Genomic DNA, 23,116 nt, shown 5'->3' with positions numbered 1-23,116 from the left:
ACAGTTTACTAAATGAACCTCATGCTGCACTGACTTAAAACTGGCGACAAACAAAGTCTGAAGTTCTATATAGCCCATTTCCATTAGTACCTACTCGGATAAGCTTGATGTGACTCAACGTTTCTCTTGTTGCCAGATTTCAGCATTGGCAGAATTGATTTTCAAGGAGTCGCTTTCATGACTCATTCAGTCTGTTGATGTCACATTTTCAGATCACCTCAGATTACTTGGAACCCCGGGTGAGCAGGTACTTAAAAAGGTACCTGTTGCCAGGTACTACAACCTAATGAAAAACCTTTAAACCCTATTGAGCTGTCACAAGACAATTCAAGTAGATGCTAATCAAAAAGGGCTAATAAATGTCTTCTTTGCAGCCAGAGAAGTCACCCCCTGCTGGTCACTGGAAACAATGCAGCTCTGTTCTGAGAGCCAGTGAGTTGCAAAAATTTAGAACTTTTTGGCTCTTGAGGTTTTTTAAAACCCATCTTAGGTTTTTTTGGTGGTTAAGGTTCAGGTTAACACATTTATCTGTGATATAAAGCAATGAATTTCCCAGGCAGCAGTCCCTTTAATGGAGAGCAACATTTAGCCAAAACATGAAAACCGCTCAACCAGATGACCTCAAATTTGGCACAGAGCTCCCTGAAGCCCCCGGCAACACATGAGCCGAGTCTGAAGAATGAGCATGCACTGATTTCAGTAATTATGAATTACATGTTTAGACTGGAAGATCATCAAACTTATATATGAACTAAGTGTGAAGGACTAGGCCAGGCTCCATCTGCTGCTGCTGGGGATCATGTGAGATGGTCCAAAGCTACTGGGCATAGACTTAAATGGACCTGGTGGTGAGATCAGCTGTTTTTGAGGTCAGGAGTTCACTGGATGTATTTTATGATGTCCTGGGAGTCCTTACAGGCTGAAAATGGAGAGTCTGAACATATTTGAAGACACACTGACTGAGTGCAGATGACTCTGTGAGGAGATAAACAATGTTCACCATAAATACTGCTGATAGTTTGTGAGTGCAGGTTTGGTGTGAGAGCTGTAAAGCTGCAGGATTCTCTCTGATGGGACCACACGAGTCCCGCCCGCTCTCTTCATATCGAGGTCAGTCTCTGCTTTTTGTCTTGTAGCCTGCAGAGACTCATTCTTCCGCTTCACTGCTGCTTTTCCTCCTGTCCCTCCTCCTCCTCCCTCTCTGTGCCAATCCACGGGGATGAAAGATGGCCGCTCGTCACATTGAAGGCTGTCAGTTAATCGCTGCACTTGTCAGACAGGCTGCCGTTGTTTTGACATACAGGGGATTTTTCTTTTCTTTTTTTACTCCTTCCTGTCAGAGTCCACTGCAGATGTAGTCCCACCTGTCTCTGTGTTTAAACTGTTATTTCTGACAAGAGGAGAAAAACATCTTCAGATAAAGTACTCTCAGCTTTAACCACAGCTGCAGATATTGTTCCACTGACCTGCTTGTTGAGCATAAATAATCCACACAGCAACATGTTAATGACTGAATGCTTAAAAACATAAAAACAAATTTTAATCATGAAAAAACTCATAAAAGAGTGTCTTTCGTCCCGTCTCTCTCCCCTCACTCCGAACTGGTCACAGCAGGTGGCCGCACCTCCCTGAGCCTGGTTTTGCTGAAGGTTTCTTCCTGCTTAAAGGGAGTTCTTCTTTCTCACTGTCGCCAAGTGCTTGGTCATTGGGAGCTGACTCATTGATGGGTGTTCTCTGCTTGGGTTGTATCAAAAAATGGGAAAAAGTTAAAAGAAAAACTATCTATAGATCAATGTTATTAACTTAAACCATGCAGACCCTGAAACACTGGAGGAAAAATTTTGGAGGGTCTGTCAAGCTGACGTTAAACCCCTTAACAATGGCACTGCAACTAACTGCGACTAATTTACAGACCACTACACTGTCTTGCTTTTTAAATGGAACCTATGAAACAATAAACCACAGTTGAGATTAGAGCAGGCTAACCTGCATGAGAAACTTCAAAACTGGGTTAGATTGTTTTAGCAGTCTTTAAATTTCCAAAAAAATGTTGTCTACCTTTATTCTCACTAAATATGTCTTTTTACCTGCTGTTTTGTCTTGTCTCTCAAAGAACTGAGGCTACATCACACTGTCAGCGCGGCCAGCAAGGGCAGGAGGACAGCAATGCACCACACTGGGCGGGAAAAGACAGAGAGACAATTGTTAATTTAATGTTGCATTTATTTAACCCTTGAAAAATATATTTACATAAGTAAATAGAAGGAAAAAAAACACACAACCCATCTTTTCCAGAATAATTCAACTAATTGCTCTTTTGACCAACCTAACACAGACGTTACATGGTTTTCCTATGAAAAAGACCTTGGAAGACGTATTAAAGGAGAAAAAAAAACATGCTCCCCTTCCCACTTAAAAAAATAATAAATATTAAACTTAGGTTGGAGTTCCTCGCGCCACCAACCTAATGTTATATTAACTTTTTAATGTTGTGTACTGCAGCTCACACACAATTAAATAAAGCAGGCTAACCTACATGAGCAAGCTCCAAACTGGATAAGATTGTTTTAGCAGTCTCTAAATTTCCAAAAAAAAGAGTTGTCTTTCTTTATTCTCATTAAATGTGTATTTTTACCTGCTGCTTTAGCTGAAGCTAAATGTCCTACTTGTTAGCATGGCCAGCTTCTCAATAGTCATAGAACAGAAGCGCAGGAGAACAATGCACCACACTCGGCGGGAAAAAGACAAAGACTGTCGTTGCGCCTGTGTTCCTCGCCCCTCCCCGTGGAAAATATATATCTAAATATATATTTAAATAAGAAAAGAAAAAACACACACACAACCTATTTTTTCCAGAATAATTCAGCTAATGTGCTATTTCGACCAAGCTAACACCGATTTTAAGCCCCCCCCTCCCCCCCACACACAAAAAAGATATATGCTCTTAAGAATTAATAAACGAGTATGTTAGGTAGGAGAGTCCTTTGCATTACCTTATGACGTCCCGTTTGCAGTTTCCACACAGAGGTCCAACAATAACGAGGTGCAAAATCTTTTGTCCTCTCGAGCATATCGTAACGAAGAGTTAACAAAATTGGCCTGTCTTTCCTCTCCTGTCAATCACTGGATCACAGGTCATGTCAGTCAGGATATGGAGTGGTGGTTGGTAGAGGTAGGTGGATGGGCGGGGCCAGCATGCATTCACTAAGTTGGGTTGAGTAGTTCTCAGAAGAGTTCTGTACATGTTGCACGTTCAGTAAATGAGCAATTCAGTTACTGCTCGACTGAGAAGCCTCCGCCAAATTATTACAATATTCTCCACTGACTGAAGTTCGCCTTTCTGCGTCTTTTTTAAATAACTTTATTCACTACTTGTCACAAGTACAAAATTACACAAAAACAGACAGCAGCAACAACCTAAGTGAAATCCAACAACAGAATAGTGGCAAGTAAAAAAATTAACAAAAGGAAGTGTGAATGTTGTTCAGGGTTAATCAGAGATAAGTGATGGAGATGCAGCAATGTGAATTCTGCTTTTTTTATTTGTAGTTAACCTTATAGTCTTTACATATGAATGGAAGTCAATTAAGAAAACACAGAATTTTGGGAGAGATTTGGAGAACCTTGCTTTATAAAATTTCCCTACAAGGAGGCCTTTCTGCATTCTTTTACCTCTCCCCAGGAGCAGCTGTCACTTGAATTGATCTCTATGGCAACGCAGTGGCAAGCACACATTTGCAGCAGCTGTGCATGTGCATACAACTGCATGCAGCAGATTAGATGATCAGAATTCTTGAACCTTACACACAGGCAAGTCCCCTAAAAAGTCAAAACCATAATACTTTCACTGGTATCATACTGACAAATGGCATAGGTTGGAGGAAAATCTGGAAATGGTTGGCAGTGAAAGAGTTAAAATGTAATGCACTATTGCAACCAACCACTGAAAGAGTAAAAATACACAAACAGTATGATGAACCATTCAAATCACATAATACAGTAGCACTACTGCTAATGTGTTAACGGTAGGTATAACTACTACCGCAATTTTAAAAAATACAGTAAGTAAATGTAAATAACCTTAATATACCCATAATGCAAAGCAAATTACAGTAATTAACTGTAGAAATGTTTTCAGGTAAGTTACTGGGCATTTTGTGGTATTTTACTGTGAAAAATACAGCAAAGGTTAACAGTGTATAGGGTCTTTATCATACAATATAAAGCACCTTGAGGTTAGCGTTCTTGTGATTAGGCACTTCTTCCTACTTCTTTTTTAAACATGTGAGGTTATTTATTGTAATTATGAATATGTTTTTTTTGTTTGTGGTTTTGTCTTTTTTGTTGTTTTATTTTAAAAATATTCAGAATAAAGGCATAATAATAATAATTTGCATATTCTAACTTGCGGGATCAACAGAACCTCTTTCCAGTCATGTTAATGCAGTTATAGCTTTAACAGTGTGGGAGAAAGGAGGTGATTTTTGTCCAGTGAGTCAGAATCAGATCAAACATCCAGAGCATCGGTGTTTGTTTCTGTTAATCTGATGTTAGACTCCTGCAGTTCATCTAAACTATGATGTCCTGTGATGCTCAGAGTTGGTTACTGACAAAGAAACGAGATGTTGGCTTCAGATTGTGACACTTGGAGTTGGTGTGAAATGGATTCGGTTGCAGTTTCCAACACAGCTTACATGTTGTTTTTAATGTGGATCACCATCATGTTGATGTCTCGGTACTCATGAAGCTATGAGGGATTAAACACCAAATTTCAATGCACTCTTCTGCCCTCTGAGGGCCTGTAACTCAGAAGATGTTCATAGTGTGAAGGTAAAGTTTGTCAAACCCTTTCAGAGAGGAGATAAGTTGACCCACAGAAGCACCAGAGATCATGTCATAACCTGTTCAGGCAGGATAAAGATGGGTTCATGGGTCCTACAGAGATTCATCTTTAAATCCAGACATTTTAAAAAGTAGAACTGGGTATGTGTATCATTTTGATCTGGACTTTGAGATCTGCACAGTTTTCAAAAATGAGTTCTTCCATGTCATGTTTATGTAGTCATTTTGTTCATTTTCAGTGGGACAGGGCAATCGCACCCCTCAGTTACACACTGAAATGATCATGGCCTGTAATGTTCTGATTGGTGTTTGTGGACTCATATTAATTTCCTCCAAGTTTTTCTTCTGTTCAGTCGCATATGTACTAATTTGTGTACATGCACACAAAAATATTATTCTCTGTGTTTAGAGGGTATAAAACTCAGAGCAAATAATCACTCAGAAAGATAATTACATGCAATTTATATTAATTTTAATAGCTTTGAGTTAAATGAATTATTAAGTATAATAAAAAAAACAACTTTAGTACGTTTCTAGAAACATTACAGTTTGGATTAAAACACCCCCTTTTTCTTTTAATGCTCCCGTCTCTCGGTCGCCATGGTGACATGACTCTCTCACTTCATTAACATGACGTCACCTACACCACGTTCTCCTTTCCTTTAAACTTTTAGTGGAATAGCCCTTTAATCCTCAGCTGGGAGGCGATGGGGTGAATTCCTCAGAGGCGAGTCGGGACAGGAACCAGATTTCAAATATCTTCGAGCAGCCATTATCTGTGTGTGGCTTCCTGTTAATACATCTGCAGGTTCACTGCTGCCCACATCTGTGTGCTTTATCACTTCATTTTAGAGCTGAAGCTGGAAATCAAACACAGGGGTCATATTTATTTTATACCCTATGTAATAAAATTACTGCAGGAGGTTGGAAATGCTTTAAAAAGATCCCACTGCTAGGACTGAGGCAGAAACCATCCCAAACATGTCTTGATATCAGGAGGAGTCACTCCCAGCAGTGCTCGGTGTACATTTATTTTAAGTTGTTTGGGAGTCAAAGGTCAGAAGTCTACACAAATCCAGAGAGGCAAATACAAAAAAAAAAAAAAAAACAGCTGGGCATTTCATTTCAAGTCTGCTGATAACAAGAAGCTTTTCCCGGATAATCATTCCAAATGTTTTAGTAAAAGTATAATAAAATATCTTTTATATGAAGTTTAAAAAATTCATTCTTCATTCATTCATTTTTATTTTATTTTATTTCGTTTTATTTTATTTTTTGACTTTGTGCTGTTCTGCATTTTGGTCTGTTGTTTGCAGATGTGCTATAAACTTAAAAATACACTGACTAGATCAGTCCGTTTTTTCACACTTGGCTGTCAGCCCTTGTGCTTATTTTTGACCCACATGGCCCACAAAACACCAGAACTGTATGTTAATACATCAATTTTACATTTCTGTAGTGAGAATTAATTTCTCAATATTCGCAGATCTTTGTAATACCGCCCTGTAAACATCTCCTGGTCAACGTTCCCTCTAAGCTGTGCATGTGCGCAATTGCGCACTGACAACATGTACAACCACTGGAGATGTGAGCAGGACAGAAGGAACAATTGACGGAAAAGTGTGGACTTTATACCAGTTTATAAATTGTGTTGATAGGCCACATAAAACCAGAGTTATGATAAAAATATTTGCAATGTTTGGTTTTCTTCCTGAATACTATCGTTGTTTATATTTACTGCAGGAGAAACAAACGGCCTTTTATAAGTAAAACGCTCGAAAGCACTCTTCGCCTGTGAGCAAAAACAACGCCCAAAACCCCCACCCTTTCCTATTGGTCGAAAAATGTACCATGTTGACCAATCAAAAAATGATATGGCAACATGGCATTTAGATGTTTAGGAAGGGGGGATGTTTTAGGAGTGATGGCAGTGTTTTGAGATGTGAGACATTTGTGATGTTTAGTGCAAATCCTGTGTAGTTAGTGTGTAGTGTAGCCACTAGTTTTGTTGTGTGTGTCAGAACAATGAGGCGACTGCTGAATGTTACAGGTGTTACAGGAGTGATACATCTCCTGTTGTCAGGCCTGCAGGTATCAGACTGTTCTCCTTCATCTCATAGTGGAGAGAAATTATTTTTGGGAGTTGCACAAATAATTTGTGTGGCATCAAATTTGATGCAGAACAGCTGATTGTTCTGTAAATAGTTTGAAATGTTTGTTTAAAAAAACGCCTTGGCTGCATTTTTAGGTAAACAGCTGCAAAAATCTCAGTTACTTTTTTGAAGAAGTAACTATATAATTAATTGCCCAACATTGGTCATTATATACTGTATATACAGACAGAGAGTTACAGGACTCTCTCCCAGACCACAGACTCATACTCATAATACAAGTCAGAGCTTTATAAAAATCAGAAAAGAAAAAAAAAAAGGAAAGTTGTGTTTTCAAAATTGGAGTTCAAGTTATTTTTACTTCCAATAGTGTTAACATACTACACAGGTCATGAACAAGATTTTTCTTTTTTTAATTTTCATTGTAAGTGGGCTAAAGCAGTTAATTAAAAGTAGTCTAACATAAATGTAAATGCTGTAATTTGATTATTTTAATAAACCATGTAACTTGGATGGATTTGATGCTGGCGTGACCACAGTGACCATGTCTGCTGTTGCTCACAGTGGTCCACGGGATCGCTCAGGGAGTTTGTGTGTTCGCTCAGACACATGAAAAATTAGAGGGAACATTGCTCCTGGCAACAAGAGGTTGAGACAGAATTGGATAAATATCAACAGCTTATTTTAAAAATCACATAATGATTTATGTTTATGGACACCATGAAATTCAGCCTAAACCATTATTTTCATAGTTATATTAAAACATATATATAACATATATACGTATTACAGAGTGCTTCACAACAAAGAAGCAAAACATTAATTAATGCATTAGTTACCCAAAAGCAATGGCAAATGTGTATAAATTGTTCAGCATTATTGGGGCCCTCACAGATATACGATAACATGTGCAATAATGATCCTCCATACAATCAAAGACGCTGGCTTTGAAATTTGGGCTTCGATTGCATTGCTTAAATAAACAAAACCCTTCCTGGAATAACTGTGGTCTGGAAGGACATAGTGTTCATGATCTCAAAGAAGCTCAGATTCAGTCCTCAGAATATTTTCACTCTTCGAGTCCAGAGGAGCATTTCTGGGTCCTCTTTACAGAAAAAAAACCCTCAACAATTCTTTCATGGATTCAAAAGTCTTATCTGTTCTTGCCAAATTACTTGTTACTATATATGTATCTATAAATAACTACTGCAGTGTTCTGGGTAACAAACTAAAAAAAAAAATCTCTTTGTCATTCTTTTGTTTCTCGTTGTTGCCGTTTTGCATGATTTTATGCTTTTTTAAATTTCCAGTAGAGGTATTTTTTTGAATATTTTTGTGTCCCTCTGGAGCCACTGTGGTCATATTGTATATTTCAGTGTTCTTGTTATTATTTGTTGTCGGTTTGTTTCTCTCTATGCTTGTTTTTTTTCTTTCCCTCTGTAATAGTTGTCATTTTTTCACTTTAACTTACATTTTTCCCTCTTTGTTCTAATTCTGCATCAGCATTGGTGTTATGACAGCCCAGGGGTCCAGGCCCATTCACAAAGGTCACTGTGCCCCCTCAGCTGAATTCTGCTGACATACTTTTACAACTATAAGTAAGAGTAAGACACACAACTTGGCAATGAAAATACCAAATACCAAGATCACCATCAAATTATTATTAGAATATATATTTTTGTGATGACTTTTCACTACTTGTGGCTTTTGTTGGTGTTGTATCGACTTGTAGCTCTTTTGCCTGTTTTTCTTTTGTTTGCTTGTTTTTTCATCTTGTCATCATTTTGTCCATTGTTGCTGTTTTTCACCTCTTTGTGTACAGAATATGGTCTCTGGACCATGTCCTGCTGGTTCTGGTTCAGTAGTTCCTCCACGCCTCTGCCTCTATGGATCTTCATCACTGTACAGGCTGACTGGCTGCTGGAGGAGGATGTCTGGCTCACAGTCTTATTGATTTCTTTCTGTCTCTTTACAGATTCTCTCTCTATCTCTGCTCTGAATGAATGAAGACAGTAGAACGGTGCGCCACTAGCAACGTTTCTGTAGGAACTAAACTATGAACCAGATACATTTGTCATTAGAACCTTCAGTGGAACCTGGATACATTTGTAACAGTTTTTAGAACCTTTGGTGGAACCTGGATACATTTGTAACAGTCTTTAGAGCCTTCAGTGGAACCTGGATACATTTCTAACAGTCTTCAGAAACCTCTGTAACATCAAAGCGTCAGTGCCTCGCGGGCTCCTTCACGGTCATCACGTCACCCACTCTCTTTCTTTTGACCATCTCTGTAAACGTCGCTCTCCCGCTCCCGTGAGACCACAGCGAGGCTCGCGGGGGTAGAGTTACAGATGGGGGGAGGGGGTAGAGAGACATAGACAAAGAGGAGGAGTGGGGAGAGAGAGAGAGAGAGAGAAGGAGGCTCGCGTGCCTGTGTGAGGTTGAAAAGAGGGAGAGGTAGAGAGAGGTAGGCTCGTGCAGGGGGAGGTGGATCCCTGTGTAGTGGAGCAGCTTAAGCTAAAGCTAACTAGCCATGTTGCTGTCGCCGCTGCTGTTGCTCCTTCCGTTGCTGGTGGTGTGTGTCTGCTAGCGGCCGCCCTGGACTCCCTATCCGCCCTGAGGTGCATCATGCCCGGCTGGAAGAAAAACATCCCGGCCTGCCTCCAACCGGACCAGGAGGGAGGTACGATCAAACCGGCGACTAGTGTGTGTATGTGTACACTAATTATCGCTCGTGCAATCTCTTGTGCAGCGTGGTTTGGCGCCGCTGGTGGAGCTCGCGCAGACGGTTGGTGTCTTTAAATTAGTGAAACTTGGTAACTGATACCCAGTGAGTGAGTGAGTGAGTGAGTGAGAGCGGCGCACGCGCGTGTACGCACGCATGCATGCATGCGCGCGAGAGTGTGTGTGTTGTCTCCTGTTAATCTGACGCAGCGGCTGAGGTTACAGCGACGTTACGGTGATTTTTACGTTGATCAGCCGGTGACCGGTTACTAGCAGTGGGGCTGCTAACGGGCTAACAGGCGGGTAAACCGAGCGGGATAAACGGCTGGTCAAGCGAAGGTCTGCCCTTGTATGAGTGTGTGCGCGCGGGCGGTGTTACAGTGAAATGTGTGACCTCAGTTTAGTTGGATGAATGTGGAAATGGAGGGCTTGACTACATGATGACAGGTGAGCCGTTTAAATGCCTGGCATACAGACCGGTGCTCGGTAAAATCGGTGACTAAGGCTTTCTGACAGCAGCCTGTAATGTCTCCATAACACCCCCTCCATAACGCCACACATGGCTGAATGCTGTAGGGTGTTAAACCCACAGTGAGTGTGTGCATTTGGATGTTTTGTGGTGTTTGTTAAAGGGAACCATTTATGCCTTTTGCATCATTCACGTTCAGAGTAAGCTTTAATAATCTAATTCTGTGCCTCCATGTCCAAAATAAGCTGTTTTATCGCCACTCTGCTCTCTCTATAAGACCCTTCTCCCTTTCATCCAGTTGGCCAGCCTCTGGAAGCTTGCTGATGGGCAGCTCTGAGTTCTTGTGAGCTGCAGTGACAGCTCGAAAAAGCAATTTATTAGTCAGTTAGGATGTATGTAGGAAGTGTGTTCTTTAGGAGATGTGTTTTGTGCATGCTGGTCAAGACTCTTCTGACCCAAAACGACCAAGCTTTGTTTTGTCTTCGTACTCAAAGCCCAATAAATAGCAAGACTGGGCCATCTTCACTGTCCTTATCGGCACAGGTCCTCCTAAATACAGTATAAACATGGATGCAACTTTCTTTTCAGACCCCACCAGGGGGCGACACTCCTGGTTGCAAAAAGTCTGACATTTGAATAGAAGTCTATGGGAAAATTACCCTACTACTAACTGAATCCATGACTCCAGTTTTAGTTAAAACAAGGTCATTTTGCGGGATGAGTTACTGCCCAAAGTGGAGGATTTTGAGTACCTCGGGTGGTGTCTGTAGTGATGTGGATGCTGTACCTGTCCGTTGTGGATAATCTGAGTGTAAAAGCAAAGTTCAGTCTACGTTCCTACCCTCACCTCTGGTCCTTGAGGTCTGAGTATTGACCGAACGAATGAGATCAAAGATACAAGGGGTAAAAATGAACTTTCTACAAAGGGTGGCTGGGATCTCCCTTAGACTTAAGGGTGAGAAGTTCAGTCATTTGGGAGGAGCACCGAGTTAAGCCGCTACTGCTCCACAGGTGAGGTGGTTCAGGCATGTCCTCCTGGTAGGATACCACAGGGGTAGACCCAAGACACGTTAGAAAGACTCATCTCTCAGCTGGTGTGGAAATGCTTTGGTGTTCTCTGGATGAGCTGGAGGAGGTGGAGGAGTAGAATGCTGCACCGTGACCCAGCCTTGAATAAGCAGTAGAAAATGGATGAAGTTAGTTCTGTAAATTCTGGTCACTCTAAGTGGTAGAAAGCAGGATAAGTATGTTCACTGGACTTGTGATTGATTTTACGTTGCACACGTTCATTTCCATTTCAAAAAGCAAGGTACAATTATTTATTACTATGAACAAACAACTGCTCATTCTTTACTGTGAGAACAGGCCGACTGGCTCAAGAAAAGAACTTCATAGTGAGGTTTGCTTCACGGGTGAACTTGGAGCTGTGATTGGTGGACATACTTTTTTTTTTTTTTTTTTAATGGCTCTGCACGATCAAGCCATTGGTGATATGGAACCCTGTTCATGTGTTGGGAAATAATCTAGCAGCTTTGTTTCATGTGTGGGCTGGGAAAAGCATTAGAGAAGAGTCATGTCCCCACAGTCAGCTAGGGTCTTGAACTTTAATCCCGTCTACATTTAAAATGATTCAATCTAGCTAGTGGACAGTTGTTGTCTTTTGGATGCCACATCATCTCTTTCTTCAACCTCAGTGGATAGTTTGACCTTCTTGGTAGAGTTAATAAGGGGAATAAAAAAATATCAGTCAGATTATTTGGCAAAGCCTACCACCTATTATTCTATTTTTCAGTGAGCGAACTGTTTGGGTAAAAAGATAAAAAAAAAAAAGCTTGTTCCAAGTATCGTGAATGTGGAGACATTGCTTGTTATCGTAGTCTTTGGTAGGATAAATTCAAATATCTTTGGGGTTTCATTTACTAAACAATCATTTGTAAATGAAAGTTAGTGTCAAAGGTTTTGTTTTTGTTTTTTTGTTTTTTTTTAACCATACTGTGCTCTTCTGTGGTCTTGAAAGCCACAAACCAAAGCACTGTGTAGAATGTATGTGGATACTTTTCACTCTTCAGCAAGTAGGTGAACTCCTGTTTATCTGGGCATTTCTAAATTGGATTGAACATTTTGTCATATTGATTATAACGTAATTGGTTTTAAATATAATCCAGTATTTATTAGAAATGATCATTAGCTCTCTTTTGTTGTACATAAAACTTGAGTCTATACAGAGGCATCCTGTCATGACAATAAGCTGAAGTTTAATGAACCTGATTTTAAGAAGATTTTGATTGACCACATGGCCAAGCTAGAATAGAAACAAACATGTCAACACTCACCTAAGGTGTACTCACAGTAGGTTTTCCTCCTTTTATACTCTGTGTCAGATTCAGCAAACCATTTTAGCTCACTTTATAAAAACTATTCATGACCACTGCCACACATTCTCCACTTTACTTAAGAGGTGTGTTTTTATTCACATTATTCCTGAAGAGACCTGAACAGACAGCTAAGTGTTTAACATTATCCAGATTTGTGGGTCATGAATGTAAGAGTTAACCTTTAACTGCTCCCAATAGGATCCCAGCTCTGTAGTGAACCTTTATGGGCACTAAGAAGACCTACATGAATACCAATGGGTGGTGCAACAAACTGAAGATGCAATAATTCCTCTGTTGCCAACAATTTTGTCTCTTCATTATAAATTTGGCAGATGAGCACCCAAATTCTGGGCAGCTGTTTAAGGTCTAACTTCCCCACAAAGGATGAATAAAGTTTATTGAACTGCTAAATTCTGAAAATAGTGAAGCCTGCGATTTGAGTGGGTACCAATTAATCTCCTTCATAAATGAAACTATGAAATGTAAACATATCCTAATTGGAAGGGGTCGTGTCTTCACGTCTTACTTATCCACCCACAGCGTGCTGATTGACCTCTTATAAAATCTTTGCCTTTTTATTATTAATTACTTGGTTATAACAACGAATGATAATCCCAGGAGCATCTTTTCTTTTAGTTTTCTGTCAAAATCCAATTTTTCATTCTGAATTTGTTCACATTTATGTATTTCATTCATTTATTCTCATTTATAAATTAATTTTATTCTCGCATTGTAAAAACTTCTTGTTTTTCCGACTGCAAAAAGTACTATATTAATATCGCTTGCTTATTGACTCATATTTGAGGCTTATTTATGATCATCCTTCAATTTCTTTCCAGACGGCCTAGACCAAAATAAAAGTTTAATTTATTTTAAATAAATCCCAAACATTTGCTGATTTTCAGAAAGAGAAATGTGAAACTATAACACTTTCTCTTTTTTATGTAACTGCAAATTAAACATTGTTGAGTGTCATCAGCATATAAGTGGTACCGTATTTTCACGACCATAAGGCGCACTTAAAAGTCTTAGATTTTCTTCAAAAAGTGCGGCGCGCCCTATAGCGCGGTGCGCCCTATGTGTTGTAAGGAGGACGTAGTAGAGAACACCATGAGAACGTTAAAGGGTGAAGTGTGGGCGTTGATCGTATATACCGGGACAATCGCACATACCTGTATAAAAGAACAGGTATGTGCATTATGCAGGACATCGTTGTTTTAACAACCCTGAAAATGGCAAAGAGACACGCTTACGAAGCACAGTTTAAACTGAAGGCCATCAGCTACGCGGAGGAACATGGAAATCGAGCAGCGGCGAGAGAATTTAAGATTAACGAATCGATGGTTCGCAAATGGAGGAAGCTGGAAAACAAGCTCCGGCAGGTCAAGAAAACGCAGCTGAGTTTCCGCGGACATAAGGCGAGGTGGCCCGAGTTGGAGGAAAGACTCGAGCGGTGGATCATCGAGCAAAGAGCGAGCGGGAGAAGCGTTTCGACGGTCACCATTCGGCTAAAAGCAGTTTCACTAGCTGAAGAGATGAACATTGAACATTTCCAAGGAGGTCCGTCTTGGTGCTTTCGTTTTATGAAACGGTGCCATTTTTCCATCCGGACCAGGACTACGGTAGCGCAGCAACTTCCAGCGGATTATAAGGAAAAGCTGGCCATTTTCCGCTCCTACTGCAGCAAACACATCGGCGACAAAAACATCCAGCCCAGCCACATCACAAACATGGACGAGGTCCCGCTCACTTTTGACATCCCGGTGAGTCACACTGTGGAGAAGAAGGGGACCAGCACGGTAGCGATAAGCACAACGGGGTATGAAAAGTCTTCTTTTACTGTTGTGCTTGGCTGCCATGCTAATGGACAGAAACTGCCGCCTATGGTGATTTTTAAGCGAAAGACTTTGCCTAAAGAGAAGTTTCCAGCAGAAATCATCATTAAGGCAAATGAAAAGGGCTGGATGGATGAGGAAATGATGAAAGACTGGCTGAGGGAGGTGTATGTAAGGAGACCAGGTGGTTTTTTCCACGCAGTTTCACTAAGAGTGGAAGGCAGCGCCGGGCGAGTTACGCCACAATTTGCCAATGGATTGTAGATGCTTGGGCTAACATGTCTGCTGGCACTGTTGTTCAAGCTTTCGCAAAAGCCGGCATCGTTTCCGAGGAGCCGCACGGCACGGAAAGTGACTCTGACAGTGAAGACAGTGAACCTGGCATGTTTGATGGAGATTTAGCGCAGCTGTTCAATTCAGACACAGAGGATGAGGACTTCGATGGGTTTGATTGATGATTAAAAATGTGAGTACCAAACTTTGTTTTGCTCCTGCTTTATTTTTAAATACGCACACTTGTATGCTTGTGTGTTGTTGATGATGACGATTATTGGTAATAAAAATGTGAGTACCAAACTCAGTTTTGCTCCTGCTTTATTTTTAAATACGCACACTTGTATGCTTGTGTGTTGTTGATGATGACGATTACCGGCAATAGAAATGTGAGTAAGGTACCGAATTCAGGTTTGCTCCCGCTTTATTTTTAAATACGCATACGGTACTTGTATGCGCCCTATGGTCCAGTGCGCCTTATGTGTGTTAAATACAGTAAGGGCACACATAACTGAGACTGCGCCTTTTAGCACAGTGCGTCTTATGGTCGTGAAAATACGGTACTAATGGAAAACGTCTCAGTAATCTGTCCCGAGTGTATCAGATATAAAATTAATAACGGTAGCCCCAGAATTGTGCCCTGGGGAACACCACGAAGATTTGAACCAGTAAGTGCTTCAAAAAGTAAGTGCCTTGAAAGTAAAAGGGCCCTTAAGTTGTCTGGCATGAATTCAGTAGCTATATAAATAAAATGTGATTTATTGATATATTTGACTAATTTCTTATGCACTTCCCCAAACAAAACAAATAAACAACCCCCCCCCCCCCCCCAAAAAAAAAAAAAAAATAAAATAAAATAAACAAACAGTGTCCCATGTTTCAGACTCTTTTGATTAAAAAAAATAGTAAACTCTGTATTTGGATTTTCCATTGCTTCTTGTTAAAAAAAATCAAAACCAATGCTTTCACAGTGTCCTTACAATTTACAGACAAAACAATGAACAAAAGCATCATTAAACAAACTAACTGATAATGAACCCAATAATTATTCCTAGCTTTGGATGAGTATAAGTGACTGAAAAAGCCTCTACAATCTGAGCAGTTTGAGCCTCAGAGCCATTTTCCAAACACGTTACGGTGCTGCTTTGGTGTTGTGTTGTAAACCTGTGTGTGGGGCTCCTGGAGAGATAATAATATAATCGTGTGTGTGTGTGCGCGCGTGTGTGTACAGCTTCCAGCTAAACTGGTCATAGTCCTTCACAGCGGGATGCTGGGAAAAAAGAACAAAACACCAAAATGTTAAACGCTAAGACCCAAACACAACAGGACAAAAAAAATATCACGCAGCTGAAAGCAGCAGAATAAATATAGACAACGGGTAAATAATACATAGACAGACCATGACGGAAACACGGTGTACTACTATACTTACATGTTTATCGCTACTGCTTCATGTCACTACTCATCTCAAAGGGATTTGACTCAAAGAAAATGAGAAATTAAATCTAAACACAGGAGTCAGGAGTAACGCAAGAGCCCCGTGAGATAAAATGATGAAAAACTGAGCAGAATTTTGGGTTAATTAGTTAAATTTTCCCATGAGTTTTTTTCTTAACTGAGCAGGGAAACCCAGAGTTAAATAAAAATAAATCTTATGTTCTCATGTTCAAGAAATTCAGGCAGTGATTAGATGTGACAACAGCTGATTTGTAGGTAGAAAGACAGAAAAACAAGAACATAAGTAAGCAAATTAACAGCTTAAATTACTGATATTTAATTTAAAATACTCTAAGAAATCACCCAAACTCCAAGCGTAACCCCTGATCCTAAGTAAAATATGTGATCTTGTTCTCATAAAAAGTGTTTCATCAAGTCTCCAGAATTTAGGCATTTTCATACACTACCCCATTTTCAGAGGTCCAGAAGTAATTGTAAAACCAAATATAATTTTCATTTTAGTAATTGTTTTCGATACTTTGATAATAATCCTTTGCAGTGAATGACTGTCTGAAGTCGAGTATCCATGGACGTCGTCAAATGAAAAACCTTCTCCCTCGAGATTCTCAGAAACTGTCAGTCCATTATTTTGATTAAAATTGTTTTTTCATTTTCTTCCATTTTTTTCCTAATACTGCAGTTTGATCTGCTGCCATTAGACCTGTCTGTGTTTCTGATTGGTCACTTCTGGCAGCATTGTCTCTTTCAAGCTGGATTGGGAAACCTTAGGGATGAAGCCAGAGAGGGAAATCATATCCTGGCTATGTTGAACTTGCATCGTGGGACAGAGCCCCGGAGAAGAGGTGGAAAGTCGATAGATGGATGGTTATGTCAACATCTCTTAGACCTCTAATTGCTGTCATGAATCCATTGATATCACATTCTTTCAGTGTCTCTTACAGATTTGTAGTTTCATTTATATTGAGGTGTAATTTTCTTTAAGCTCATGTTTTGTTAGTATTTAACATGTGAGGGCTCAGATATGTTTAAAGTTCAGTGTTTTACTTTAGAATTTGGTGCAAAGTGACATCTGAAGTACTGGAAATTAATGATGAGACTATTACACTCGCTGCCTTGTACAAGTTTGACGTGATCATGATGACGCCTTTCCCTTTTTTTTTTCCTTTCTTTTTTTTTTTTAAGCGCACCTGGTGCCATTAGAAGCAGCTGTATTAGCTGTTAGACCTTCCTGATTAAAATGTGGTGGATCTAAAGGAAGCTATCCCAGGATTATTTTTTATGAAAATGTGGCGATTTTCAGGGAAGTTCTGCAGAATCTTTCTCTGTGATTTCTAAGCGGCTTTCTGCTCGTCTGTTCCTGTAATCTTGCAAAGTTTCAAATCCCTGCCAGAGACCTCGGGGGAATATTTAACCCCAGCTTCCCTCTGTAAGGTTAATCCCATCCGAATGGGGCTTTAGCTCGTGTGTGCGTGCGCTCTGTTAACTTTTACGAGGTGAAAAGGCTCTTCAGACTGTTTTTATGTCTCCTCTTTCACGTTTAACTGTGGTGGATTTAGTAAATGATTATTTCCTGGCTTCACTGACGAAGCTGAGGCCAGCCTGTGGAGGAGAACACGGATGCTGCAGGCAGCTTTTTGCAGCATGCAAGCGGTGACAGCGTCAGGTGCGTGACCCCGATTTCTTACCTGGCAGGTCCAGAAGGGTCCAGCACCTGTGCGCCTGCAGGCCGCTCTGAAAGTCTGATCCGTGGCCAGATTTGATGTGCTGCTCAACAGGAGCATCTACCTCACAGATGTCCTCATAAACACAGAGTCCAGACTACAGCTGCCGGCATACAGACAGTGATTTATGGAGGACAGTTGCTGCCAAAATTAATATAAATAAATAAATGTCTCTGATTTATGTGCCATGAAATCTAGAACCAAACAAAAAAATCATTGTGGGAATAGATTTATTTATATTAGATGTAATAAATTAACAAATGAATTTATTATATTTTAATAAAAGTTTAGATTTTATTTATTTAATCTATATATTATAGATTTTCTTTAAATTTCTTTTATTTCGTTTTTATGTTGTTGTTTTTTTCCTTAAACATTTAATTGTATTTATGTGTTTTGGCAATTACGGCCCTCCATAGACTTACAGCTGCAGTTGTTAAACCAGTCTTAAGTAAATGAGATAATTATTCCAGGTATTCCAAATACAGGCTGGAAAATGCAGTTTGTGTAGTTGTTTATTTACTGAGATCTTTTGGTGAAAAATGACCCAAACAGTCAACCGTCTTCTCAATTTGGATCACAGATGAGTCATCGAAGATTAAATTGTATTTTTGTTTGAAAAGATCTTTGGTGACTATGATAAAGTGATTGTAAAGTCAGGGATGTGTCATAACATGGAAACATTAAATACATTTTGTGGCTGTTTCAGTGAAGTGCAGTCAGACTGTGTCGTCAATTTTTAGCTTCCCTTTTGGCGCTGAAGGTCATGTGACACGAGTGGAGCAGCAGCTGAACGGCTGTCAGATCGACTTGTTTCTTTAAAAATATTAAACGGGTTTTAAAGTGTTTCTTTCCCTAAAAAGACGAGAAAATCTTTGAGAAGTCACACATAGAAGGGCGTTATGATTAGGCTGCATCTGTGTGTGTGTGTGTGTGCAAGTGCGCGATAAAGAGTGTGTGTCACAGCATGACATCATCCCACTGTTTTAAGCTTTTCAGCTAAGAAGCAGAGAAAATGGCTTTAACACAAGTACACACACACTGAAACACACACACACACACACACTGTCGCAAAATCGTTTTCTATACTGCGACAGACTCTCACACAGTAAAATACACACTGTGTCCTTTAAGAGGTGCTGATGTCAGAACTCTGCTCATCTTTGTCCTCAGGATTACTGAAGCAGACCTGAATCTGTGTGTGTGTTTGTACTTGACACCAGTATTATGAGGACATATTGCCTGGCTCCTCAAATAGAAGATGTGCTTCTGTATGTGTGCGTGTTTGTGTTTACATCCATATTTCTCAGCTTAATGTATTATTCGTATCGTCTCTCACAGATTTTACCAAGACACACAGACACACACACACCACGACTCTGTTGAACAAACTGCTGACTCTGTGTGTGTCATCTCCTGACTTTTTCATCCATTTAAATGTGTGTGAGTGTGTATGTTGTTAAGGTGTGTGCAAATATTGTGTAATCGTCTACATGACCAAAAGTAAGTGGACCTGCGGGGATTTTAAAGCCAAATGTTGAACTTGGCTGACGGGATTTTCTTACAAACGAACACAGAAATGTTGAGGTCACTAAGAGTCTTATGTGTTAAATAAAAGTAGGTGATTTATTCTGTTGTTGCCTGTTTGTGATATACATGAGCAGCCTCTCACCCACCTGGAACAAAAGTTTAGGGTTGACTAAGCCGTATCTTGGACCCAGGACGTTCTGGAGCACATTACAGAGAAGAAGAGCATGTTTAGATTGAGACCTGGATTCAGGTCTTTAATTCACATTATGGATACACGGGAATTATGTTTTTGTGTTCAAGTGTACACTGGCGCCTCGTTCTTGGGTTTTCCTTTAAGTCCTCTTTAATTTGGCCCTTCACCCGGGACCAGTTTAGCTTGGGAAGCCCTACCAGAGTAAGTTGCTTGCGACACCATAGATTGCCCACAATCAACCTCTCTGAGGCAGCAATTTCAGAAGTGACAGAATTCATATTACTGGTCAATATTTGTTCCTACCATCACCTGTGGCCTTGAGCTGTGGGTACTAACTGAATGAAATCAAAGGTCTGGTGGGAGTGAAGTTCCCATAAAGGGTGTCTAGGCTCCACCTCAGAGTAAAGTCTTTGGTCCTCTTGGTCAAAAGGAACCATGATCCAGATCAGAAAAAGCAGTAGATGATTAGCTTTAGATTTAGACCTGTTAGATCTATAGTCAACAGAAAATTGTATTTTAAAAAAAGAAAACATTTCACTTCAACCAAATTTAGACATATGGAAGAACTCTTTAAAGGTTAACGACTGGCTGACTGTTTTCTGGATGGTTGCTCAGAAAAGTTCTGTGTATGCATTAACCCATATTAACACTTGCTGACAGTTCACTTCTGTAATCTCCAGACCTATGTGGCCTATTTCTTTGATATTTCATCATAAATGAAGTAGGTCAAAGCTCCAGAGTTGCATTTGAAAGTTGAGGCTGTGGAGCCAAAACACACATTCAAAGAGTCTCTCAGTGCAAGTCAGAAATACCCTCATTAAGGTCATTGGAGACGTACCAGAAAAACAAATCCAAATCAAGGGTTTGGTATATTTTTGGTGAAAGGATAAACTATTGCCATCAACAAAACAAAAAAAGCTGCAGGGGATGACCACAGAATTCTTTCCATGATTAACAAAACCTTCTTCAGAACACAGAGCCAAATGTAGAGCATTGACCAGGAAGTAGATGATTTATTATTAAGACTTTACAGCAGACAGTAGGGTTTGGCACAAGGTGATTGGAGGTCCACAGAAAGCTGCCATAGGGGATGATCTTTGGGTCCTTTCAATGCTAAAAAAGGAACCCCCATCAGAACATCCAGCAGCGCAGAACGCAATACCCAAGCCTAAAAGTGATCACAGAAGTCAGCTGTGAGGGAGGTTTTCAGGATTGTTGCAATGGTAAAAAGGGTTCCCCTCAAGGTGCAAACCAGAGATCAGTCTCCAAAACATTAATGTGAAATGAAACTTTATGACTGACGCGCACGCACGCACTCACACAAACAAACAAACAAAAGAACAATTCAAGAGTGCTTTTCTTTGGAAAACCAGCATCTGCATCTAGTAAGAGGAAACAAGTATGGAGAAGGAGGCAGTGTAGGCATGTGTATAGACTGCCAATGTGCTGTTTATTGATTCTGGAAAATTCAGTAATGGCTGACTCAATCACTTGACCTCCAACCATCGAGCTGCATTTAACAGCCGAACATGAAATTAGAGAATTAGCAGCAAGGAAGCTTTAAAAACGTTTAATTTGTGGACACCAGAAGGAAAGAGACTCATGATGAGAATCTGCTTTACTGCCCTTCATCTGTTATATCCTGACACTCACAATCCCACACACACACACACTCGCACATATACTGAGCCTTGGGCAGCATCCAGGTGGACAGCCGAGCTTCTGGCATCGCATACACTCACTCATTTTCTACTTGAATAAGCCCAGCATGGACACACTAACAAACACGCTTACTAATACACACACACTCATATGTGTTGTGTCTTAGGGTGTCTCTGATGGTCCAGCAGTCAGTCTGACACTGAAACCTGCAGAGACGGGGAGAGAGGAGAGTATTTCCACTGCTTTCTCTGATCTGTTTTATCCATTATTGTGCATGTGTGTGTGTGTGTTTGCCAGCTGCAGCTGCCCGATTACTGTCTTTGTCCCTCTTTCTCTCTAAGGTTCAGCATTAGAAAATAAAACATTAGCACTCCTGTGCAGGCTGTCCTCGGCCCGCCTTAAACCCACACCACATTCAGATTAACCATCATACAGAAACCAGCCACAGCCCCACAGTCGACATAGTGTCAGATTACTGTGAAATGTAGTCACATACTGAGGCCATCTTTGTTTGTTCACCATATTCTACCTTCAGGAAGCGGTTGCTGCTGAGTTTTTTATTTGTGAGACATTTTTCTAATTAGCTCTGTTCTGATAATAATGCAGTTAAATTAATTAATAAAAGACTTTCTCTATGTTCACCAGTTTTTTAAACTAGCTCAGCGCATCTCCCAGCCAGTTTCAACTTGGGCTCCATGGTTACATCATGAGTAAAAGCCTATCAGTGCTGAGCCCAGAGAAGTACACCCGCTATCTTCAGTAAGGTAGTGGAGCTGAGGTTTGTAGGTAACGAAGCCGCTAAACATCACAGTTTCATTTCATTGGTGACAGGCATGCAGAACTTCCCTGTTAAACTTATATACATATACATATTTGGTTAATGCTATGCTAAAGCTAACAGGCTCACATCAAGGTGGCAGAAACTTTAACTGCTCTGCTTCACCATGTGAATGTGTGTGTTTAGCAGACACTCCTGCAAACATTAACAAGAAGCTCTCGGCACAAATAACCATAAAGGGTCGCAGCGGCTAAGGCTGCTACAACAGCAAAAGGGCAATGCTATGCTAGCAGATAAGTGACAAACTACTTGAAAACCAGAGCAGAAGATGCTTTAATACCAGGAAATAAAAGTACTGAAACTGTTAATGATGAAGAAAAGATTAGCAGAAGTGAAACGTTCTCTCTGTAAGCAGAGGAGAGTCATTGGAGTCTGATGAAGTCACTTCTGTTGTTCATATTCAGGTTAATGATGCCATGTGCAGACTGATCTTTGTGTCTCTGCATCATTTCTGTTTAAAATAATTTATTTCTAATTCATGATTTCAGGACTTCATCCTGAAAAACTGTTTGTTTGAATATATTTTGACTGCATTCAAATAATTAATATTTTTTTATAATTTCATATCTAAACACCAAAACGGTGGCACAGTTGTTTTAATGATGAATTCAAAAATCCTTATTGTATACAACTCTGAAAATAATACATTTATATTTTTATATATATATATTTATCAGCAGCAATACATTCAAAACCATTGTGATTATTAAAACAACTTCCAGTGATTTGTTTGCTCTCAGATTTCAGGGTGGCACAACCATAAAGGTGCGACTTTTATTATGAATTAAAAATGCCATATTTCATCTTCCAGGCTGGCTGAAAATAGCCAGCTCTTTAAATATGAATAGAAATAGATAACTCTCATGTAGGCTGCTACACTTTCCATGTCAGGTTGTAAAAGCGGTGTAAAACTAGGAAAATGCTAACTCACAATAAAAATCGTTATTTCATTTCAAACCTACATGTTTGCTTTTGGTGTTAATCCAGGTGTTCAAATAAAAGCCTGTTTAAACTGAAAGCAATTAAAGTGGTGCAGCTGGAAGAAATGTCCCTTAATTAAACAACATTTTTTAATTGCAAGTCTA

The 23,116-nt window shown here is 40.0% G+C and overlaps 1 protein-coding gene across 1 annotated transcript in view; it reads left to right on the top strand.

Annotated features, from left to right (window-relative positions):
* The first annotated feature begins 9,399 nt into the window (after nucleotides 1-9,399).
* The window catches only part of grip1 (glutamate receptor interacting protein 1), a 60,708-nt gene continuing 46,991 nt past the window's right edge, over nucleotides 9,400-23,116 (top strand). The window contains exon 1 of the mRNA XM_085375724.1: nucleotides 9,400-9,636. Within this exon, the coding sequence (XP_085231850.1) occupies nucleotides 9,582-9,636 (55 nt within the window). The 5' untranslated portion in view covers nucleotides 9,400-9,581. The remainder of the gene's footprint in view (nucleotides 9,637-23,116) is intronic.

This window comes from Diplotaxodon limnothrissa, linkage group LG17, assembly GCF_057381915.1.
Source record: "Diplotaxodon limnothrissa isolate DT_005_m linkage group LG17, D_limnothrissa_male_GT1.1, whole genome shotgun sequence".
Classification (NCBI taxonomy): domain Eukaryota; kingdom Metazoa; phylum Chordata; class Actinopteri; order Cichliformes; family Cichlidae; genus Diplotaxodon; species Diplotaxodon limnothrissa.
The sequence above is the reverse complement of the archived record's forward strand: the minus strand, read 5'-3'. Positions and strand labels throughout refer to the sequence as shown.